We start from the raw sequence: 25509 nt of genomic DNA on the forward strand, positions 1-25509 counted from the left end.
CCATAATGAGACGATGGCTGCAGAGGGGCGGAGATGCACTTCTCTGGCAAATCCTACGGAGCGAGTTACAGCGGGCGGAGGCAGATCGGTTTTCATGCAAACTATGGAGAAGATTACAGCGGGAAGATTACAGCGGGCAGAGGAAGATTGGTTTTCATAGCACATGGGCAACCCCCAACTCCTGACGTTTGCAGGACCCTCCATGGAAATGTAGCCAGGCAGGTTCAGCCAGAGCAGTGCATCTCCCCGTACTCCACACTGCAGATCCGTAGCATGAAAACCGATCTGCCTCTGCCCGCTGTAATCTTCTCCATAATTTGCATGAAAACCGATCTGCCTCCGCCCGCTGTAACTCGCTCTGTAGGTTTTGCCAGAGAAGTGCATCTCCCCGTCATCTCCGCCCCTCTGCAGCCATCGTCTCATTATGGGTTAATCATAGCAAGGTATTTTGGGATCGCGCTCGACTTGTTCGGAGGAAATCCTGCGCATGCGCACTTGCGGTAGGGAGACCGCATCTCTCTGGGAGATCGATTTTCACGCTACACCGGAATTCGCCCAGTATGGAAGTGGTTAAGGCTCCATTCACACCTGAGGGTATTGTTTTCAGACAGTTTCTTTGGGCTCTTTTTAGGCATTTTTCAGGCGTTTTTGCAGGTGTTTGGAGGCAGGCAATGACATCTAACAAAAACGCTTGTAATCTGTCAAAAAAAAAAAGCTCATTTACTTTTTTGACCTTCAGGCGTTTTGCTTGAGGCGCCAAAATGCTCATATGTGAACGAAGGTCATTGAAATGAATGAAATTTTGCTTGTTGGTTGCTTTGGGACTTCAGAGATGAGCGTTTTATGAGCTGAAAAGCGCTCAGGTGTGAACAGGGCCTTAATACTGAGCTCAGAGCTACTGCCTCAGGAGAGAGAGCACATGTGAGGGGGTTTGAAACAGAAAGAGCTCACACCGGTGATGGTGAACAATAACACTTGGCTTCTCTAATGCCTCGTACACATAATCAGATAATCGTACGAAAAAAATTGTTTTCAAATTGATAGCACGATAATCTGTTTGTTAGTACACAGCTTTCGACAGCCGATCAAATTTCGTCCAACAAAATCCGAAGGGACGAACACGAAAACTTTTGTCGTACGATAGCCTAGTGAATGACAATAGTTTAACCACCTCAATACTGGGCACTTTCACCCCCTTCCTTCCCAGACCAATTTTCAGCTTTCGGTACTCTCGCACTTTGAATGACAATTATTCACTGTACCCAAATTAAATTGTTATCATTTTGTTTGCACAAATAGAGCTTTCTTTTGGTGGTATTTATTCACCGCTGGGTTTTTTATTTTTTGCGATATAAGCGAAAAAATAACAAACATTTTGAAAAAAAAAAAAAAAATATTTTCTACTTTCTGTTCTAAAAGAAATCCAATAAAATCAAATTTTGTCATAAAATTAGGCCAGAATGTATTCTGCTTCATGTCTTTGGTAAAAAAAATCCCAATAAGTGTATGATAATAGGTTTGTGTGAAAGGTATAGAGCAGGGATCCTCAAACTATGGCCCTCCAGCTGTAGCGGAACTACACGTCCCCTGAGGCATTGTAAAACTCTGACATTCACAGACATGGCTAGGCATGATGGGAATTGTAGTTCCCGAACAGCTGGAGGGCCATAGTTTGAAGACCCTTGGTATAGAGCCTACAAGCTAGGCTATGTATCATTGAAAATTGATCAATCCTGATGTACTAACTACCTATCTCATTTCTTGAGGCCCTAAAATGTCAGGACAGTACAAATACCCCCCAAATGACCCCTTTTTGTAAAGATGACAGTCCAAGGTATTTAGTAAGAGGCATAGTGAGTTTTTTGAAGTTGCAATTTTTTTTGCCCACAATAGTTTGGGTAATGAAAACATTTTTTTCCTACAAAATTGTCATATTAACAAGTTATTTCTTTCAAATGGCATAGATAAACTTTTTTTTTATATTAAACAATTACACCCCAAAATATATTCTGCTACTTCTCCTGAGTATGGCAATACCACATGTGTGGGACTTTTCCACAGCCTGGCCACATACAGAGGTCCAACATGCAGGGAGCATTGTCAGACGTTCTAGGAGCATAAATTACACATTTCATTTCCTGAGTACCTATCACATTTTTGAAGGCCCTGGATTATTTTTTAGCCACGTAGACACATGTGCGCAAATGATTCCTGGGACAGATGTGTGACAGATGTTGATCACTGGGATGACAGATGTGGCAGATATGCACCAGATTACAGACAGATGTGCGCCAGATGTGGCAGATAATGTGTGACAGATGATTACAGAAAAATGTGTCAGATAATCATGGACAGATGTGCCAGATGTTGATCACTGGGATGAAAGATGTGGCAGATGTGCGCCGCCCCCGGATGATCACGACAGAATTGGCAGATTGATCACTGGGATGAAAGATGTGGTAGATGTGCGCCGGATGATCACGGACAGAAGTGGCAGATGTGCACCAGATGTGGCAGATGATCACGGCCAGATGTGCACCAGATGATCACGGACAGATGTTCCAGATGTGCACCATATGATCGCAGACAGATGTGGCAGATGTGGTAAATGATGTGTGATGTGGTCAGATAATGTGCGCCAGTTGTGCACCAGTTGATCAGACAGATGTGGAATATGTTTACGGGGATAGAATATTTTATTGGGACAGATGTGGGACATGTGTTTTTACTGCAGGACACTGGTGTTTTTACTGCAATCTGATCCACTTCTCCTCTGACAGAGGCTGTCAGTGAGGAGGAGAGCAGATCTCAGCTGCCAGCCAGGGATCAGTTTGTATACAGCACTTTTTCTGCTTTTTTACTCACTGGTTACCCAGATAAGTGAGTAAAAAGCAGTAAAAATGCTGTATACTCTCACTGATCCCTGGCTGGCAGCTGAGATCTGCTCTCCTTCTCCTCACTGACAGCCTCTGTCAGAGGAGAACCAAAGCCGATCACCTTTAGAACGGCTTTGTTGACATCACATGACAGCTGTGATTGGACACATCCGTCATGTGATCAGGAGGGCCAATCAGAGAGCCCTCCTGCCGAGCAGAGATGCTCTGTGTCCTAGGGACACAGACACATCGGGGCTGCGCGTGCATGCAGCGGCGCGATCGCCCTCCTTCTGAAGGACGTTCCGGAACGTCCATTAAGAAGGAGGAAGCTCCCACCCGGCCGTATATGTACAGTGGCCGAGTGGGAGGTGGTTAATCAGTACACTATGCGTCCACTAAAAATCAATAGACAAAGACCACGCATGATCAGAAACACAAAAATAACCCGGAAAAAGCCTGGCTGCCATTGTTTTTGTTTTGCACTATCCGATACGTAGCAACACAACCAGAAAGCTTTAGCCCCGATTCACACTTATGCGACGTGGGAAGGCTGCGAATTTGCAGCCTGTTCCCGCATCGCAAACGCACCCCTGGCAGTTCACACTGCCATATGCGATACGCTGGGGGTGTCAATGAAATCTTAACGACACCCCCAGTTTGATCGCATATCGCAGTGCGATCTTGCAGTTCGCACAGGATCGGATCGCACAAGTGTGAACCGCTGTGCGATCCGATCCTGATGCGGCTGCAAAAAAGGGTCCTGTGCGTCTTTGCTGCGGGTGCGGTGCGAATTTAGCCATACAAAGTGTATGGCTAAACTCGCACCGCACAGCCGATCGCATGTAATGAAGGAGCAGTGCGCTCCGACATTACATGCGATCGCCGCAGAAGCACAAATGTGAACCGGCACTAACAGAATCGTAAGGAAAAAAAAAATCATATGTTTAGTATGCATTGTTGAATTGGATACGAGTATCATGCAACAAAATGTGAAGGATAAGTCGTCCGATTGTCTGATCGTGTGTACGAGGCATTAGCAACGTCCTAGAAGTTTTCCAGCCAGGCTTCATGAGGTAAGTAAAAGGTTTACCCCTATAGCAAGGGAAATATTCAGTTTTGGTCTAAGCTGCACAGCTTGTTCATATCTACAAATGCCTTTTATCTGCATAGGAAGGTTCCTGGTAAAAGAGAACTATTGGTTTACATAAAATAATAATGTAGGTATTGTTACCTGTGTCTGGAACTGGAGGCTGTTATAAGGTAGGTTTTGTGAATTTGAAAGACAACAAATGTTTGTAACAAACTGCACTCCAAGCGTTCCTTATACACAAACTAAACCTGTGAACTGATTTGCAGGCAACTTTATTAGTTACCGCCCGCCTAAACTACCCTGCATTACAATCCGTGAAACATTATAATGAAACAACCGACAAGCGAGCAGGTCCTGAGCAGCACACTGCGCCTGCGCGTTATTTCTCCGCTCCACGCCTGCGCCTTTCTGTTGCCCTCACGCATTGCGCACGCGCAGTAGGCTGGACTCATGGTGGCTCTCGTACCCAATGTAACCTCTCTCGCTGTGCGTTGTGAGGGGAAGCTGCGCATGCGCAGTGTTCCAAGCAGGTCGGCCGCCTGGCCCCGTAGAGAGCGTCGGCTCCATGGGAGGATGAAGGAGATGGTTGGAGGCTGCTGCGTGTGCTCGGATGAGAGGGGCTGGGCCGAAAACCCTCTGGTCTATTGTGACGGGCACGGGTGCAATGTGGCCGTGCACCAAGGTGGGGCAATTCGTCCTGGGGGAGGGGCAAGTGTTGACAGAAGGGGAGGTGTATAAACACCGGAGGGGCAATTAATAGAGAGAAAGGCGAGCAGGTGGGGGCGCTGTAAGCTCACAGGGAGGGGGGATGTAATGAGGGGCTGTTGTGTCAGTGACACCCGAGATGGGGGGTCATCCTCTGCGTACAGGTGACTGAGGTTTTATCTATAGCCTGAGGGTGACAACTGCTGGATCCCCCTTCTAAGGGTTGTCACTGGTCAGCAGATCAGTCATTGTATAACTGCTGATCACGTGTTTGTGTTGTTTTATTACTTTCTATGTGTAGAAGCTTGACATCTGTGACCTCCCATATGCCTGTCATTGTAGATAACTGTCACCGGAGGCAGAACCTAGGCTGCCCATACACGATACAATCTGATTGTACAATCCCTCCTGTAAGCTGGCTGTAAACTATGCAATGTGCTTATTGTCCTTAGTGATAACCATACATACTTAGATTTTTTATTTATTTATTTTTTACTGCTCATTAAATCTTCAAATAGCCAGAACTTCAATTGCGATTGATTTAAATAGGGTATAAACACAATTTGTTTTTGCTGGTTGAATGGGGGGGGGGGGCTGACAGATCCCCACATCCATGCAAGTCCTGTTGATGCAGGGATCTCTCCCGCTGAGACATTGTATTCTGACAGGGTGCCCCCCCCCCCCCCCGGTAGGAATATGCTGATCAGCGCTTGCTGCCTGGTTTTCCAGCATTAACGTTAGACAGAAGCCGTGTCGGCTTCCTAGCGGGATCAGGCAGGTGGGTTGGGGCTAGGATCCCGAACACCCCTGAGCCAAATTGTACGCACTGAAAGTCGGCTAGTTCCTGCTGAACCAGCCAATTTTTGGCCCATCTGTGCCAGGCTTTAGATTAGAGTCGATCGGGTAAAGCGAAAACGATTGTTCATTTTGCATCGATAGACAACATTGCAGTACTTTGTTGATTATTACGAACTTGTTTCAATTGGTTTATGAGATTACATTGTGGAAAAGATATGATTGATAAATTGTGATTTGTATCTTAAGCTGGATACACACTATCCAACTTTTGTGGTCAGATTTACCTTTTCTATGTAGTGCAAGGGCTGCCAGATTGCATACAAATTGAAAGTGTTTAGGTCTGACCTCATATTATCTGGTTTTGGTAAGTCTAATGCCTCGTACACACGTACCGATCGGCCGTCTTTTGTCCGAGGGCTGTCTTGTCTGTTGAAAAGTGCAAAAGACTGCACACGAATTTTGTCGGCCAACAACAGCCGACCGCAGAAGTGATGTCATGTGATGGTTAACTTTCCGTGTCTTTTTTCTTCTCTGAGCATGCTCAGTCTTGCAAATCTGCTGTCTGTCGGCCGAATTCTGTACTGACTGGCGAACAATCGGCCGTTCTGGTGTCGGCATACAAAAATTTTAATGCTTGCACGACAGATTCTGTTCGGCCGAAAGTGCGCTGTCGGCTGTCAGAAGCATCATACTAACAAGCCTACAATCGGCCGATCGGTCGTCGGCCGAATCTTTTCGGCCGACAATCTGCACGTGTGTACGAGGCATTAAGGAAAAAGTCTTCAGACAATCTTATAGTGTGTATGGCCCATTAGGCTGCTCACAGATTAGTCAATTGCTGCAGGCTGCAAAAAAAAAAAAAAACTGATCAGAATTCCTCCCCCCCCCCCCCCCCCATCCACAAAATCCTCCCCACTGAGCTATTATATTCCGACAGTGTGGAGACTAATGCCTCGTACACACGCAACGATTATCGGCCGACCGATCGGCCGACTTTTGTCCAGTGTTGTTGTGTTGGTTGGAATGTGCTCTAGACTGCACACACATTTTCTCGGCCAACAAAAATCTACTTCAGAAGTGATGTCATGTGCTGGTTTACTTTCCGCGTGTTTTTTCTTCTCTGCGCATGCCCAGTCTTGCTCATCAGATTTTTGTCTGCCGAAATCTGTACTGACTGACAGAAAATCGGCCGTTGTGTTGACGGCCAACAAAAATTTTATAGCATGCACACCAGATTTTATTCGGCCGAAAAACGTCGGAGTCGGTTGTCGAAAACATCATACTAACAAGCCAAAAATCGGCCGATCAGACGTTGGCCGAAAATTCACGGCCAACTATCGATGCGTGTGTACGAGGCTTTAGAATACCCTGATCAGCGTTGCAGGCTATAGCCTGTGGCGCTGATCAAGCAGGGGAAATATGACAGGGCAGTTGTACAGAAGTCAATCGACTTCTGTACGACCTCAGTGCCCATTCATGGATCTTATTTGGCCGGTCCTTACTAAACTGGCCAAATTTAGATCCATACATGGACAGCTGCAGGCTAGGTTCACATCTCTGTGGGTGGGGAATGCAGCGTGAGTTCCTGTCCTGCCAAAAGTTCTTAATGGTGCACCCCCCCCACACATCATCAACCCAGGGAGATTTCACATGTGCTAAACCACATCAGTGCCGCAGCACCACGGGGTGCAGTGTGATTTCAAAAATGGCTCAGTGACTTCTTTCCATGCGTTTCTTGCTGGTAGGGACTGCAACGTGCATGAGCAAACGCGGACGCAAAGATGTGAACGGGGCCTTGGCTATCTATTGCAATCCACTTTCCATCAAGTTAAATTCAGTTGAATGAGGTATAGATTGAGTTTTCCAACCAGGAGAAATCAATAAAAAAAAAAAAAAAAAAACCCCTGATCATTTAAGGCCGCAATTAGGCTGACCATACACTCTACAATCTAATTGTACAATCTGGCCATACTCTGTACAATGTGATTTGTCCTTCACGGTGGCCATATGCTCGTAGATTTATTCATTTATTTTAAATCAAACAATCAAATCCGATAACACTTGAATAGCCATAACTTCTCTATAGATTTGATTTTAATTGGAGTCGATCAGCCAGGGTGAGCATTATCCTTCGTTTTGCACAAATAGTAAAAGTACTTTGTTCATGATTACAGGTTGTATTTTGATTGATCAGATTATGAGATTAAATTATGGAAACAGATGTGATCAATAAATTATGATTCTGACTTCACTATGGAGAAAAATCCACTTTCCTGCATGTAGCATATCGATCAAATGGGAATAGACCAATTATTCCTGTCAGGAGAGATCAATCGGAAAACAAATTGATCATTTATTGAGCACATACAATACGTATGGCCAACATTATGTTGACCATACACTGCACAATCCCCTTTAGAGCCAGTTCATGTGTGGTGCATTTTCTGCGGATTTCGATTAAACTCCATTAGAATACGCGTTGTGATGGAAGCGCCTCAAAGTTGCACCTTGCAGGACTTTATCATGCTTTCATAAAAACACGCATATTAGCAGTACTGATATTGTTCAGTAGTAGGGCTCAATAAAACACAATGCGCAAAAAACGCACCGCAGACATGCATAAGCCCTGAAGATGGCCATACTCCAGTGTGATTGTATAATGTCTTCAGTGGTGGCCACTCCCATTTTTTATTTATTTTTTCTTCCAGAATGATTGTGCGATTAGTTCAGAACGCTCAACCAAATCTGCACACAATCAAATAGCTATACTTTTCCTTGAAGTTTTTTTATTTGACTCAATCTAAAACCAAATTGATCACATTGAGTTGATAGGACAGGGTGGGAAACTTAAGGGCCATACACACTATACAATTTTCTTTAGATTTTTTCCTTCAGACTTGCCAAAACCATATAATATGAGGTCAAACTTAAACACTTTCAATTTGTATGCAATCTGGCAGGCCCTTGCACTACATAGAAAAGGTAAATCTAAAGGAAATCTAACCACAAAAGTTGTATATGTATAGTGTGTATCCAGCTTTACTTATCATTTTACATCGATTGACAGCACTGAGATACTTTGTTTATGATTACAATCGTGTTTTGATCAGATTATGAGACTGTGTAAGGTGGGCACAGAGATGCGATCGATTTAACTTGCGTTTGATTTATGATTGTATCTTCACTATCGATCGAAAACCACTTTTCTATGTTTGCCATATCGTTCAAATGGGTTGTTGACTATAGATTGGTTATTCCTATCAGTAGAGATCGATTGGAAGAAGACATTGATCATTTATTGAAGATGGATGGCCACCATTAGGCTCATCGTACATGTTAGTCTTTGTACAATTCACTTTAGTTCTATGAAACCGATGTATTCTAAGGACCGACCTAAACAATTTAATTTTGTATCCAATAAAGCAGGCCCTTGCACTACATGCTTGTTGGTAGAACTAATGCCTCGTACACACGTACCGATTGTCGGCCGTAAATATTCGGCCGACGGCCGATTGTAGGCTTGTTAGTATGATGCTTCCGACAGCCGACAGCGCATTTTCGGCCGAACAGAATCGGGTGTGCAGGCATTAAAATTTTTGTTGGCCAACACCAGAACGGCCGATTGTTTGCCCGTCAGTACAGATTTCGGCCGACAGACAGCAGATTAGCAAGACTGGGCATGCTCAGAAAAGAAAAAAGACAAGGAAAGTTAACCATCACATGAACATGACATCACTTCTGCAGTCGTCTGTTGTTGGCCGACAAAATTCGTGTGCAGTCTTTTGCAGTTTTCAACAGACACGACAGCCCTGGACAAAAGACGGCCGATCATTTGGCCGATGATCAGTACGTGTGTACGGGGATTTAGGGTCACTAAACATTCTACAATCTTTGTACAATTAACTTTAGAGCTGCCAAAACTATGTACTAGGGGGACCTACCTAGTCTATCCAATTGGACATGCCCTTGCACTACATACATGTTGGTATATCTTAGAGCTGAAACAACTAATCGATTGTGAAAATAGTTGTCAACTATTTTCATAATCAGTTGTCCTGCATACAGAATGCATTATTTGTTTACATATCAGAAAATACAGTGCAGCACACCTACCGCTCAGTACACCGTCCATACATGTCAGTATACACAGTGCAGCACACATACAGCTCAGTACACCCTCCATACATGTCAGTATACACAGTGCAGCACACATACAGCTCAGTACACCCTCCATACATGTCAGTATACACAGTGCAGCACACATACAGCTCAGTACACCCTCCATACATGTCAGTATACACAGTGCAGCACACCTACAGCTCAGTACACCGTCCATACATGTCAGTATACACAGTGCAGCACACATACAGCTCAGTACACCATCCATACATGTCAGTATACACAGTGCAGCACACATACAGCTCAGTACACCGTCCATACATGTCAGTATACACAGTGCAGCACACATACAGCTCAGTACACCGTCCATACATGTCAGTATACACAGTGCAGCACACCTACAGCTCAGTACACCCTCTATTAGAGATGGGCTCGGGTGTGTTCGGGATCCCACCTGCCCGATCATGCCAGGAAGCAAACACTGCACACGGCTAATCACAGGCAGTGAGACATTTCCCAATCTGTGCAGCTGTGGATCGGTAAATCTCACTGCCTGTGATTAGCCATGTGGAGTGTAGGCATCCTGGCGGGATCCTGAACACACCCAAGCCCGATCCTACTCTCCATACCTGTCAGTACATCCTCTATACGTCAGTAAGCTTGTAAATGTGTGAGGAGCAATGCTTAATGGGACATGTAGTCCTGGCAAGCAGAAGGAAGGGATTCTAAAGGCAGTGTTTTTTTTTAGCCTGCTATAGGGGAACTCTAAATTACAAATTGTGGATTGCTATAAGGGCACTTTTAACCACTTGCCGACTGCCTAACGCCGATCTATGTCGGCAGTCAGCCCCTCACAGGCAAAGTGACATAGGGCTACGTCACTAGCTTGTGAGGGTCTAGGGAGCGAGCGCGCTCCTGCTCCCGCGCGGTCACGCACCCCCCCGCGCGTGTGACCGGCGGACCCGATGTCCGCCGGTCACTCTGCGATCGTTGGGGGAGAGAGAGAAAGTCGGGCGGCTTGTGTAAACAAGCTGCCTGTCATTCTCCCCTGTGTATGAAGGATGATCATACGGTTCTACTATGTAGAACCGTTGATCACTCTTCATACATCTGAAGCCACAGCCAATCACAGTAGAAAGCACGCCCCTAGGGACACACATAGCCCCTCCCTTTCAAAAAAGTTAACCCCTTCACTGCCAGTGTATTTTTACAGTAACAGTGCATATGTATAGCACTGATTACTGTAGAAATGTCACTGGTAACCCCAAAAGTGTCAAAAATGTCAGTCAAGGGTCCGATCTGTCCGCCGCAATGTCGCAGTACCGCAAAAAAAGAAATCGCAGATCGCCGCCATTACGCGTTAAAAAAAAAAAAACAACAAAAATGACAAAAATCTTTCCCTTTGTTAGTAAACGCGATAACTTTTGTGCAAACCAATCAAAATACGCTTTTTGCGATTTTTTTTTTTTTTTTTTTTTTTTTTTTTTTTTTTTACCAAACATATGTAGCATAAAACAAATTGGCCGAAAATGTTAAAAAATTTAGATTTTTACATTTTTTTGGGGGGGGAATTTCATATAAAAAAAATGTGAAAAATATTGCTATTTTTGCAAAATTTACGCTCTTTTTTTGTTTATAGCGCGTGATCAAAAAATCGCACAGGTGATCAAATACCCCCAAAAGAAAACTCTGTTTGTGGGAAAAAAAGGACGCCAAATTAGTTTAGATACAGCGTCGCACGACCGCGCAATTGTCCGTTTTTTTTTTTTACTTTACATCAGGGCCTGACAAATTTTCCTGAAATCTAGGAAGGGTTCTGGTCGTCCCAAACGTCTTCCATTTGAGGATTATGGAGGCCACTGTGCTCTTAGGAACCTTAAGTGCAGCAGAAATCTTTTTGTAACCTTGGCCAGATCTGTGCCTTGCCACAATTCTGTCTCTGAGCTCTTCAGGCAGTTCCTTTGACCTCATGATTCTCATTTGCTCTGACATGCATTGTGATCTGGAAGGTCTTATATAGACAGGTGTGTGGCTTTCCTAATCAAGTCCAATCAGTATAATCAAACACAGCTGGACTCAAATGAAGGTGTAGAACCATCTCAAGGATGATCAGAAGAAATGGAAAGCACCTGAGTTAAATATATGAGTGTCACAGCAAAGGGTCTGAATACTTAGGACCATGTGATATTTCAGTTTTTCTTTTTTAATAAATCTGCAACAATGTCAACAATTCTGTGTTTTTCTGTCAGTATGGGGTGCTATGTGTACATTCATGAGGAAGAAGAATGAACTTAAATGATTTTAGCAAATGGCTGCAATATAACAAAGAGTGAAAAATTTAAGGGGGTTTGAATAGTTTTCGTACCCACTGTATATATATATATATATATATATATATATATAATTAAAAAAAAAATATATATATATTATTTATTTTTTTTAAATTTAAAAAATAAATTAAATTAATAATAATAACCACACTCCCTGTCAAAGGTAACTAACTGGACAGGGAGATGGGAATGCATTGAGAACAAACAGGCAGTGGAAACAGTCATTACAACAGTGATTACTCCCGGCCACCACAAGAGGGCGCCAGTTCCCCAGTGTGAGTGTGACTTTGGAGGGAGACTTTGAGTGCAGCCTTGATCCAACTTTACACTCTCTGGATCAGTCGCATCAAAAGTTGCATCAAAGCAGTGCAGGTACCTTTTCAAAGTCACACAGATGGTAATGGGTGCCATTAAAATCAATAGCCTGTGACTTTGTGTAAAGTTGCATGACAATTCACACTAGTGGAAACATGGACTTAGTGTGGTTGCCTGTACTATGATCATTGTAGACTGTGAGCTTTTCTCATGAATTAGGATGCACAATGCTTCCTTACTGATGAGAGAACACTGGGCGGGAACCCATGATCAGCTCCTCCCATTCTGTATACGCCCACTGGCTACACGGGAACAGGGTTCCTCCCTGGAAGTGATGTCACTGGCTTTCAGTAACCACGCCCACTTGCTGCTCTTGGAATGTGAAGTCATGCGACTGCACTGAAAACTGCAAAATAAAGGGAGAAAAACTTGGATTTTTCATTTTGACACATAAGACTGAACTCCACTCACAATAATGATTGCGGGGTATTGGGCTGTTCTTCCGCTTTTAAAGTGATTATAAAGTCTCGTTTTTTTCTTTTAAAAATATCCCATATAATTAAAATAATAAACATTATACTTACCATGTCTGTGGAGTTGGTTTTGCACAGAGCAGCCCAGATCCTCCTCTTCTTTGGTCCCTCTTTTGCTCTCCTGGCCCCTCCCCCTTGACCAGTGCCCACACAACAAGCCGCTTACTATAGGGGTTCCCGAGCCGAGCCACAGCTCCTTGTGTCCTGCGGTTTAGGCCCCACCCCCCCCTCTCTCCTGATTGTCTGACTGACTTTGACAGCAGTGGGAGCCTATGGCGCCACTGCTTTGTTTCAGCCAATCAGGAGGGAGAGCCCCGGACGGCCGAGGCAGTGGTGCACATTGCTGGATAGAGATTTGGCTCAGGTAAGTATTACGGGGGATTGAGGAGGAGCTGCTGCGCACAGGTTTTTTTTTTTTATCTTAATGCATTAAGATAAAAAAATCTTCTGACTTTACAATCACTTTAAGGCCTCATACACACTGGACATTATCAAAACGCCAGTAGAAAGCTGTAGCCATAGAAGGAGTTTTTCAGTTTTTTTTTTTTTGCAGTAGCATTTTTCAGCTGTAGCGTTTTTTTTTTAGCTCTAGCAAAACTATACTCCCACAAGCGCTTATGGCTCAAAAACGCTGATAAACGCCGACTAGCTGCTTTTTTCAGAGGTTTTTTTTTTTTTTTTTTTTTTTTGCCTTTCAGCATTTTTTAGGCGTTTTTTTACAGCTGAAAAACTCCTCTCAAAACCGACTAGTTCTGGGTTTTTTTCCAGCCAGAAAACACCCCTTTCAAAAACTGCTGATAACCACCTATGTGTGCATGGACACATAGGATAACATGCTGGGGAGTTTCCTGGCTACAGGAAAAAAAACGTCTGGAGCCAAAAACAGCCGCTGTGAAAACGTCCATTGTGCATGAGGCCTAAAGTTTGCAGTCCCTTTACTGTGGCATAAGTAAACAGACATGTAGGGTAGGTCTGGAGCAAGATGAAATGGGTCATTTGTTTGTGAGTTTTCTTAACAAGTTTAGGGCCACTAGGGTGTGTTTTTTATGACAAGTGCATTGGTGTAATAAAATGTCTAATTGTCATGTCTTAGGTGTGTTTTGGTTGTGCAGGATGTGCATATAGTGCAGAAGCCTACAGCGGTCGGGTGCCAGGACTGGTGTGGTTACAATGTGCTGTCTGTGATATGCGGATGTGGTTTTTCTAATATTGAGCTATAGATGTCAGGAAACCTAACATTGGAAAGGGGCATGTCATGAGGTTAGAGAAGTACAAGATTTAGAAGTTTGCAATGCTGTTTGCGTTAGTTACTATGAGTGTACAACAATCACACAGAAATCATACCTAGGATCTGACATGTTTTATTCTAGAGATTGTAATCATGGGGGGTGGTGGGGAGAGATGAATAAGGGGCCTAAAACAAACTTTGTCTCCACTAGGCATGTGACTGTATCAGATTTCCATGCTGCGATTCATTGATTAAGGTTTTGCCACGATATACGTTATTATCGTGGTACTAAAAAAAAAATGCAGTGGCCTTGAAATCCATCCTGCTTTTGCACCATGTGACTTACCTGCAGTTCCTGCACTGTCAAGCTTTCTGCGTTTTTATATACGGGGGCCCTGCATTTAAAAATACAGTTTGTGTGTGTAGGAACTGCAGGTAAGTCGCATGGTGCCTTTTGCAGGGTGGATTTCACGGCCACTGCATTTTTTTAATTTTGCCTGCACCTTTTTTCAGCCGAAAATGCAGACATAGCAGCCCATTCGAATCATTGGGCTGCTATGCCTGTGCAAATGTGGGTTGCCAACACACATACATGTGAACCAGGCCTAAAATAAGCCACCAAGCAGTGTCTGACCTACCTGGTGATGACTGGTCCTGGCACTCGGCTCCGATCCGATGGCCTGGTCATTAAGGGGGCATCATGCCTTGCCTCCTTCGTCATGCCCTGTCTCCTTCATGCCATGCGGCATGGCATGATGGAGGTATGGCATGAACAGGAGGTTGGCTACATAGGTAGAGGTGTTGAAGGGTACAGGGTGACCCATCTTCGGTTACCTGTGTGTTCTTCACATGCTGGTCCCATCCATCCCCACCTCTCATCAGCACATGGAAGGATTGATTCCAGGCAGGGGACTCCGACTGACAGGATAGCTGCAGGTGTCAAGAGTGCAGTGGCGTGCTGTTCAGCCAATCACGTCATGGCTCCTCCTGTCATAGGCGGAGTGCAATATTACTGACTGTGACAGGAGGAGCCGAACTCTACAGGATGGAAGCAGCAGCGCCGCTCAGTTCTTGGCTGACAGGTGCAGCTGGGATATCGGGCTGCGCTTGCAGGTGGCAGTGAGCCGCAGGCATAATGCGGGAGGCCCGCCAGCGACCCACTGAAATGCAACTCGTGTTTGGGAACTTCTGGTTTAGATACTTTTATCCGGTTGAACAAACACGGTATTTTAAACTGCCCACGATAACAATACCGTGCTTATTCATTACCGCAATTTATCGTATTACCGAAAACCAGCACATCTCTAATCTCCACTGGAGCACAGCCAAACCGCTTTTTGAATTTTCATTTTCTAAGCTATTTGTAAGAAAAAAATAAAAGGTAGAAACTGGTTGCTATGGGCTATTTGACACTTTAAAAAATCCCCCCCATTGTGTTCATGTAATAAGTCAAACTTTACTATCTATGTTAAAGCTGAATTGCAATATATATATATATATATATACAGTAAAACCTTGGATTGCGAGCATAATTCGTTCTGGAAACATGCTTGTAATCCAAAGCACTCTTATATCAAAGCGAATTTCCCCATAAGAAATAATGGAAACTCAGATGATTCGTTCCACAAGTCCTTCAGTTTATAGTCTACATACAAAGATTATAGCAATGTGATAGGTTGTGTAACCATAAAATGTCCATCCACAATATGCAGCCTTCCCAAGGGGATTAGAAGCAAAATCTAGCAGAGCTACAGAATATAAGAGAGATGAGAGGCGCCTCTAAGTGTAGCAATATGGTTACATTTAATGAAGGTTCAACATTTAGCAACTCACATGGTTGATGATTAAAATAGGCACATCTAAGTATGCAGGCATCCGGGAAAAAGCTGTCCACATAGACTGTCTTCTGAACCACTGGCTCTCACCACTGTCAGTCTGCAATCTTGACCGGGAAGAATAGCCTGCAGTAGAGTGATCTGAAAGTGAGGCTTTGAATCACTTGTGGAGTGCAGCGGGGAAGGGATGATGAAGATGGCTGTGCAGAGGACGGTCTATGTGGACAGCTTTACCCCAGATGCCTGCATACTTAGATGTGCCTCTTCTAATCATCAACCATGTGAGTTGCTAAATATTGAACCTTCATTAAATGTAACCATATTGCTACACTTTAGAGGCGTCTCTCTTCTTTTTTATATATGACGCTACTTGTATATCAAGACAATGCTTGTATATCAAGTCAAAATTTATTTAAAAAATTTGCTTGTCTTGCAAAGCGCTCTCAAACCAAGTTACTCTCAAACCAAGGTTTTACTGTATATATATATATATATAATAAAGCTGAATTGCAATATATATTGTGAGGGATTAGCTCGGTGGTAGGCGTGGATGACCCCTTTGGGGGTGCGTTTTCACAGAGAGATAGCCGATTAGAGGTTGAAAACAAGACTGATTTATTCATGCAATTTACTTAACACAATTGCAAGCATCAAAACAGCCAAAATAAAATAAAAGACAAAATAAATCCTTGCCTCTGTGGGCGGCTACCTTCTCACAGCTGGAACCTACCTAAGAAGTCTTTCCAACCTACTGTTGGGCCGACACTGCTGATCCTACAGCAGACACTCAAATGTCCATTTGTTTGCTTTTCACACAGCACAAACATTGTCCATTGAACATGTCCCTTTGTTTTCTTTCACACAGCACATGTTCATTTATAACAGGATCCTTTACTCTTCAGATTCTTCATATTGAACACAGTTCATTTAACAGGTCCCTTTACTCTTCACACTCTTCACATGGAACACTTTGTCTTCTCACCTTTGAGACGTCTTCACTCGTGGTTACCCTCCTTAGCTTCACATCGCTTTAGGGGGTCTTCTCCCATGCTCACCAGCTTGTCGGGAGGCACACATCCGACTGTCCCCCTCTCCCAGCCCACACGGCGACAGGCGGCAGCAGTCCTTCTCCCATGCCCACACGGCGTCGGGAGGTACACGTATGTCTGTCCTCCTCTCCCAGCTCACACAGCGACAGGAGGCAGCACTCAATAGATTTTCTCTGGACAAATTATAGAGTCCTTGATCTCCTCATTCTGAACAGCTGAATGGTTTTCAACTTCCTGCTGGCTCTCTCTGCAGCCAACACCCTATAGTATCAGTGAACTTTCAAAGCAGGTGGGAATGTGTCTCCTCTCAGTGACTACATTCCCAGATTTACCTGACTTCCTGTCACATACCCCCCCCTCTTGTTTCAACCCTAGGGTTGGGACACATATTTCCAGGCACGCATGTGTCAGGCACTGCTGACTCACTGATAAGCCTCCTATTATCCTCAAGCTTCCGGATGAAACTGTTTTGTCATCTTCATTGACAGATTTCTCATAAATGCCACACAGTTTGTCTCTCATCTCATATACACATTCTTCAACTGCATTTTTGGCATCATTTTGCTCCTTCTCGTTTCTGTCATCTTCATTGACAGCTTTCTCATAAATGTCAGACAGCTTGTCCCTCATAACCGTCTGTCCAATCCACCATGGAGGACCGTGATCCATAGGCAACTCAATTGGGCTAGTCTTAATGTCTTCAACATTCTTAAGACGCCTCTCTCTGCAATCCATAAATGTTTTCCACAAAACTTTGAGAACCTTTGCTTCACTAAGCTTTGTTCCAAGTAGGGACTCTTGACATCCCTCTGTGACTTGAGTTGCCTCTCCATACATCTGTACACAATCATTGACTTTTTGTTGTAAAAGGGAATGATCTTCCTTCTTGAGCTTTGCTTGCTCTAAGATGCTGTGCAGAGGATTTTCCAATTGAGACAACAGGCTGTCACACATTTCTTCAAAGTGACCCCTGTTCCTTTTCCCAGAGATATCAATATCATTCACCAAACATTTCATATTCATAGGCAGATCGGAAGCATTTGCACTCATCAACTTCTTAAACTTTTCGCCCTCCTGAGCGAGTCGCAGTAAAGGCCTACTATTTGATTTGATATTCAGTTTATATTTCTTGCCAAACTCTTCACAGAAGTAGTCAACCAGAACATCATCAACTTTCCTTACACCAACATAGGGGTTAAAGGCAACAACACAGTTGAACCCAGCGATCTGGGTGGTATCCATTATAGACCTCCTCTCTGCATCAGTGAAGAAGCATGGAACTGCAACACATTCTTTTACAGGTTTCTTCAATGCACTTTCTGCTGAACTATTTGACCGCTCAAGGTCACCTAGTTCTTTTTCTCTATCTGAATTCCACATGGAATGCATCTCAAGATCACGATCAAACTTCTGCCACCCGTCTTTCACCAGTTCCATTTTGGAAACACTCCCTGAAAGGCACTTATTCATTTGCTTCACGTTTTCACCAACAGCCTTAGTTTTCCCCACTAGGTTTTCAGCCTGAACTGAGAAATCATCACATTTCTTACTCAGCTCCTTTGTTTGCTGAAGCTCTAATGATACATTTTCCAATGCTTGAAGTTTTTGAAGGAACGGTTTATTCCAAAGGGGTGATTCAAGCCACATGTCATCACATTTCTGAGGCTCACTCAGGACAGACCCCAAAACACTGATCCTTTTAAAAACTGCATCAGGCACACTATCCCCTCTTTGGGACAGATCCTCTGTTGCCTGGAATTCCTCTTCCAGTTCCTGCAACGGAATCTTCATCTCTTCTACTTGCTGTTCTAAGGCTCGCTTAGACTTTTCTAGCTCCTGAACTCTTTTTCACAACATCATCCTTGGAGCTGACCAATTCTTCCATTTCTGTACGCAGCTGTTTGTTAACACTTTCTAGTTCAGCCTTACACTCTAGAGCTTCCTCCAAAGAGCGAGCCAAGAACAGGGCTTTGCTCTCGTTATCACGCACCTCCGTTTCTGCACGGGCGCGTTCTTCTGCATATTTTGCAGACACATTCTTCTCTTCACCAAGCATCTGATCAAACTTCTTTTTCACATCTTCAACACACTGTAATGAACCAACGCTTTCTTCCATGCGTTTTTTCATATCCGCTATCTGAGCTTGCAATGTTGCGACTTGCTCTGATAGGTTTTTCTTTGCTTCCGCCTCCTCTTCTAATTGTTCCAGGAAGCCATTTTTCTCATCTTCCATTTGTTTGAGCTTTGTGCTAAAACTCAGCCTTTGACACCTCTCTTCCTGTAAGAGTTCCTGCGTGTCTTGCAGCTGCGATTCCAAGATAGAAAAATCTTCCGCAATTTCTCTAGATTTGCTGTCTGCTTGAGAAAGCTGATTTGTAACATTGTCCAACTCAACCTGCAGTCGGTTTGCCTTCTCTGACAGCTTAGCACACAATCGGTCACCTTCTGACACCTTGACTTGCGATTCCAGAAGCTGTGCCTCTACTTTTTCCCTCTTATGTTCACAATCTTCTTTTCCCTGCATAAGAGCCTTCACCTCATTGGCTAGCATCTGGGAATAAGAATGTAATTCTGCCACACAGGCTTCTTTCTCCTTTAACTGCTGCTGGACACGTTGGGCTTCCCCTTTCCAACTTTCACAGTCCGCACGCCATTCATTTACCACATTGCTTAAAGTAGTGAGCTCATACACAGTACTCAGTAATTTAGCCTCTCTTTCACTTTTCTCTTTGTCGCTGAGAGACAATGTCGCTTTCAGAGCAACATTCTGTTCCTGCGACTCCTGCAGGTCTATTTTTGTAACTTCCAAACACTGAAGACTTTTTTCCAGCTGATTACGCAACTCCAACATATCAGCCATACTTTGCTTCTGCAAAGTCTGAATTTCACTTTCCTTTTCCATGAGGATGGTATCTTTCTCCATTATAGTCTCTCTGCGTTTTTGCAACTCGACCAAAAGAAGAGCAGTGGATTCTTCCCACTGTAACACATGAGACTTGAGTAGTTCATTCATTTCCTGCAAGTTTCTATGCTCCATTTTAAGCAATTCCAAGGCTTGTTCCTTTTCTTCCATTTTCCGTTGCAAGGCATCCAACTCAGCCCTGCACACATACTCGGTTTCCTCCAAACCGATGGCCTCCATTGGCTGCTGGCGTCTCTGTTTCCAGCCTGCCATGCTCTCTTGATGAGCCTTTTGTTGAGCTGCAAAGCTCTGCTGAAAATCCGCATTTGCCTGCTGTTGAGCTGCATTTGCTTGCTGTTGAGCTGCATTTGATATAATCAGATGTTTCAACATCTCCTCCATTTTGAGTTTACTTTTCATCTGAGCACACTGCGTCTCCATAGCAGTTTCATCAGTGTTGCTAGGGACAACAACCTTCCTCTTTAGTAGACTCTCTTTAGGCATGGATGGGGCTGGTTCAGACGGCAACATCCCCTCCATCCAAAGAATCCGGTCTCTCATTTCATCTATCTTTGCATTTTTCAGGCGTTTGGACCGCCCCATCTTCAATAACTCCACAAACAAATTTTTCACAGTCCAGCAAACAATTTTCAGACCACTGTCTCTTCAACACATGTAGTTTTTCTCTCTCTTGCAGGATCTCTTTTCCTGCGCACACAGTTTGTGCAGTCACTTGCACCAGACACAACAAAGTTCATCAAAAAATTTTGAGACCCCTGTCTCTTTAAAACACTTTTTTTTTTTTTTTTTTTTTCTGTCAGGATCTTCTCTCCTGCACACATAGATTGTGCAATCTCATGCACCAGACAAAGTTCATCAAACATTTGCACTTCCTTGCAGGGATCTTGCTGCTTCTGCCCACTGCATACCTCCACCATATGTGAGGGATTAGCTCGGTGGTAGGCGTGGATGACCCCTTTGGGGGTGCGTTTTCACAGAGAGATAGCCGATTAGAGGTTGAAAACAAGACTGATTTATTCATGCAATTTACTTAACACAATTGCAAGCATCAAAACAGCCAAAATAAAATAAAAGACAAAATAAATCCTTGCCTCTGTGGGCGGCTACCTTCTCACAGCTGGAACCTACCTAAGAAGTCTTTCCAACCTACTGTTGGGCCGACACTGCTGATCCTACAGCAGACACTCAAATGTCCATTTGTTTGCTTTTCACACAGCACAAACATTGTCCATTGAACATGTCCCTTTGTTTTCTTTCACACAGCACATGTTCATTTATAACAGGATCCTTTACTCTTCAGATTCTTCATATTGAACACAGTTCATTTAACAGGTCCCTTTACTCTTCACACTCTTCACATGGAACACTTTGTCTTCTCACCTTTGAGACGTCTTCACTCGTGGTTACCCTCCTTAGCTTCACATCGCTTTAGGGGGTCTTCTCCCATGCTCACCAGCTTGTCGGGAGGCACACATCCGACTGTCCCCCTCTCCCAGCCCACACGGCGACAGGCGGCAGCAGTCCTTCTCCCATGCCCACACGGCGTCGGGAGGTACACGTATGTCTGTCCTCCTCTCCCAGCTCACACAGCGACAGGAGGCAGCACTCAATAGATTTTCTCTGGACAAATTATAGAGTCCTTGATCTCCTCATTCTGAACAGCTGAATGGTTTTCAACTTCCTGCTGGCTCTCTCTGCAGCCAACACCCTATAGTATCAGTGAACTTTCAAAGCAGGTGGGAATGTGTCTCCTCTCAGTGACTACATTCCCAGATTTACCTGACTTCCTGTCACAATATATATATATATATATATATATAAAAAAGCGCATTTATTGCAGTTTATGTCCATGTCCACATTAGTGTTTTGGTGCCATACTCTATTCCTATTAAATTGTATGCCCAGCCTTTTTGAAAAATCATTATCAATATCCAGACTCAGATCAGTGTCAGCAACCAATGACTCTAGGTATACTGTATGTTATCCTATACAGCAGTGGCGGCCAGTGTGTTGGGGACACAGGGGCGCCGCCCCCCCCCATCCATGCGTCCGGCCCCCTAATCTGCATGCAGGGGCGCCGGACGCATGGAGCTTAATGGGGATTTTTTTTTTACATCACCTGATTAGAGCCAGAGGCTCTAATAGGGCGATGCAAAGGGTGGGCTCGGGGGGCAGAGCAGTGCGTCCCAAGCCCACCCATTGTGGGACAATAGCGAATGAAAATTTGCTATTGCCACACCGATCCTCCTCCTGGCCAATCAGGAAGTGCATTGAATACGCGCTTCCTGATTGGCTGCAAGGCAAACCTCATGCCATTGGCCGAGGAGGAGGCGGGAGTGGGAGGACTGCAGGAGAAGCGTTGGGGGACAGAGTGAGGTGAAGCCGCCGCCGGGACTGAAGAGAACCCGCCGCCAGGTAAGTGCATTGGTCTCGGGGGGGGGAAGCCCAGTGAAGCCCACGCTGCATTGAAGGGGGCACGCTGGGGCGCTCTGCATTGTTTGGGGGGCATGCTGTGGCACTCTGTATTGTTTGGGGGGCATGCTGTGGCGCTCTGCATTGTTTGGGGGGCATGCTGTGGCGCTCTGCAATGATTGGGGACAATGCTGTGGCGCTCTGCATTGATTGGGGGGGGGCACGCTGTGGCATTCTGCATTGATTGGGGGGGCACGATGTGGCGCTCTGCATTGTTTGGGGGGGCACGCTGTGGCATTCTGCATTGATTGGGGGGCACGCTGTGGCATTCTGCATTGATTGGGGGGCATGCTGTGACACTCTGCATTGATTGGGGGCACGCTGTGGCATTCTGCATTGATGGGGCATGCTGTGGCATTCTGCATTGATTGCGGGGCAAGCTGTGGCGCTCTGCATTGATTGGGGGCACGCTGGTCACTCATTTTTCTGTTTGCGCCCCCCCAAAAATTTGAGTACCAGCCGCCACTGCTATACAGGCAGAAATTTGAAGAGCTATGTTGTATATTCCTAGGTAGAACATAAAGCATGGATCCTAAACCTTCCATCCCATAGTTTGTTAGCTCTGTTTGGGAGACTGTATGCACCAGAACTTTGAGTTGAGGAAGAAAAACCACAAAGGACTATTGTTTATATGCTGTCCCATGACCTACAAAGTGATCTTTAAAACAGAAGACACGTGGCAGCTGTGTGAGCATCAGTGCATCATTAAATATAATTGATTTATTTATTTTTTATGTAAGCAGTTTAAGTATGTCTTTTTGACCTGGTATTATCCTCTTGCAATCCCTACACAGCAGGGCTGGAGTGTGAGTGGAAGAAGCAGTACAGAGAGCCAATCAGTTCATGTGCTGCTGGATGGATTCTGATAGGAGTTAAAATCAGACAGAAGAATGAGCTCATTACTGTGCTGCTTTTCCTTTCACTATTCAGGCCTGGGTTCAGAGGTAGTGGATGGAATGATACTGGCTATTAGACTGAGGACATCTAGTGGCAGAAAGTATTGTGGGGGAAATCTCTTCATTAAAAATAAATATTGCAGCTGGTTTTGTTATGTAATCTTTTAAATGGGTAATTTTATTATTTTTCGGCTGGAGTTCTGTTTTTTAAATTGTAAAGTAGGGGTATTAAAAAGGAGGTACAGTGATTCAAACTTTCTTCCAGTAGAAGTCCAATCCTCATGTTTGTGCTATACTCGGCCCCCCTCCAGATTACATTCCCCCCCCCCCCCCTATAATAGTCGCGTTTTTACATCGAAGTCCTCTACCTCTTTACAATACAGCCCCCTCCCCCCCCCCCATTTTACATCACAGTACCCCCCTTTATGATACAGCCCCTTTAGGCCTGGTTCACACCTATGCGTTTTTAGTGCTTTTTGCAGGATTGCAGTACAGTCCATTTTAACATGGTTCCCTTTAGGACACGTTCACATCTATGCTTTTTTTTCAGCCGCTGCGTTTTTGAAAAGGGTCAGGGACTTCTTTAAACACTAAATGGTCAATTTTTTGTTCAATAGACTTCAATAGAGAAGCTGCAGAAAAAAGAAGCGTGTGTGTGTGTGTGTTTTTTTTTTTTTTTGCTGCCTTTTTTGTGTTTTTTTTTTTAGTTTGCTCAACAACAAATTGACCATAAAAACGCCATTAAAAATGTGGCCAAAATTCACCGCAAAAAGCACTGCAGAATCAGCTCAAAAGTAAACTGCATAGGTGTGAACCAGGCCTAACATTTACAGTCCATCACAGCACCCCTTTACATTGCAGCATCCACCTTTACATCACTGGTCCCCCATCTCTTAAGGCCCGTACACACGATACGAAAATCAGAAGTAAAATTTAGTCCGAACGATCTGCCGATTTTCGGATTGTTAGTATTGTGCTTTCGACAGTTGATTACGAATTTTCGTAAGACAAAATCTGGATGTGCAGGCTATAAAATTTTTATCGTACGTCCGATTTTCGTTTAATTAGTACAGTTTGCTTCCGTAAAAAATCGTATGAGCAAGACTAGGCATGCTCAAAAACTAAAGAACCCATACAAAACAATTCAACACATGACATCACTTCTGAAGTTGAATTCTGTTGTATGAGAATTTTCGTATGAAAGTAACCTCTTCACTTTCGATATGAGACTAGCATGCAAGAATTGGACACAAGATCGTTCGATAATCTGTGTGTACGAGGCTTTACAGTACAGTCCGCAGTGTTTACATTACCCTTTGAATTACAGTCCATTACAGCCCCACTTCCTTTACATCAGTGTCATCAGTACCCCCCTTTCCAGTTCTACCTTACTTAGGACAGGGGGTGTGATAGGACTGTAACTACCGCCCCCCTGGACCAGTATCGACCTTTCTTGATGACTTCTCTGCCTGGCTATCCTACTTTCTCTCTTCCAAAATCCCCACAATCATTCTTGGCGACTTCAACATCCCTATTAATACTAACACTCCTGCCACTTCCAAACTTCTCAGTCTAACCTCCTCCTTTGACCTAAAGCAATGGATACATGCTTCTACTCACTCTGAAGGCAATATCCTTGACCTTGTTTTCTCCCAACTATGCACTCCGCACAACCTTTCAAACAATCCTTTCCCTCTCTCTGATCACTACCTTATTAGTTTCACTCTCTCCCTCTCCTCCACCTCCTCTCCCTCCAGCTACCTTTACAGTTACTCGCAGAAACCTACGCCATCTCAACCCTTCTGTTCTCTACTCTGCTACCGACCACCTCTGTGACAAAATCGCACCCCTGTCCTGCACCAACCTAGCCACTTCGGTCTACAACGCTTCACTCTTAACCTCCCTGGACACACTGGCCCCCCTCACCACACACCAAATCAGGCCCCGACCCCTTCAACCTTGGCAAACAAATAACTCTAGAAGTCTGAAAAAGCATAGCCATGCTCTTGAGCGTCTATCGCGTAAGACTAGGTCTCAGAAGGATTTCAACCGATATAAATCTGCCCTCCAAAAATACAATTCCAGTCTCCACACTGCCAAACAGACCTATTTTATCACTCTCATTAACAGCCTGTCATCACACCCCCGGCAACTCTTCGCTACCTTAATTCTCTACTCCGTCCTCCACTACCCCCTCCCACCGACTCACTCACTGCCCAGGAGATTGCCTACCACTTCAAACAGAAGATTGATACAATTCGTAAGGAGATCATTGCTGTTCAGATACCTTCCATGCCTTATGCTTCATGCCCACAGGTGCGATCATTACTTCCCTCATTC

General features: G+C 44.4%; 1 protein-coding gene and 1 long non-coding RNA gene across 2 annotated transcripts in view; both read left to right on the forward strand.

The window, feature by feature from the left end:
* Positions 1–1181: 1181 nt before the first annotated feature.
* Positions 1182–1957, forward strand: LOC309567161. The gene is made up of 2 exons (XR_014225920.1): positions 1182–1529; positions 1706–1957. It is a non-coding gene; the product is annotated as an uncharacterized lncRNA (long non-coding RNA).
* Positions 1958–4441: 2484 nt separating this feature from the next.
* The window catches only part of MLLT6 (MLLT6, PHD finger containing), a 320203-nt gene continuing 299135 nt past the window's right edge, over positions 4442–25509 (forward strand). The window contains exon 1 of the mRNA XM_082272078.1: positions 4442–4648. Coding sequence (XP_082128204.1) covers positions 4477–4648 — 172 coding nt within the window. The 5' untranslated portion in view covers positions 4442–4476. The remainder of the gene's footprint in view (positions 4649–25509) is intronic.

The sequence above is a fragment of the Pelophylax lessonae genome (assembly GCF_965119305.1).
Source record: "Pelophylax lessonae genome assembly, chromosome: 11".
NCBI lineage: Eukaryota > Metazoa > Chordata > Amphibia > Anura > Ranidae > Pelophylax > Pelophylax lessonae.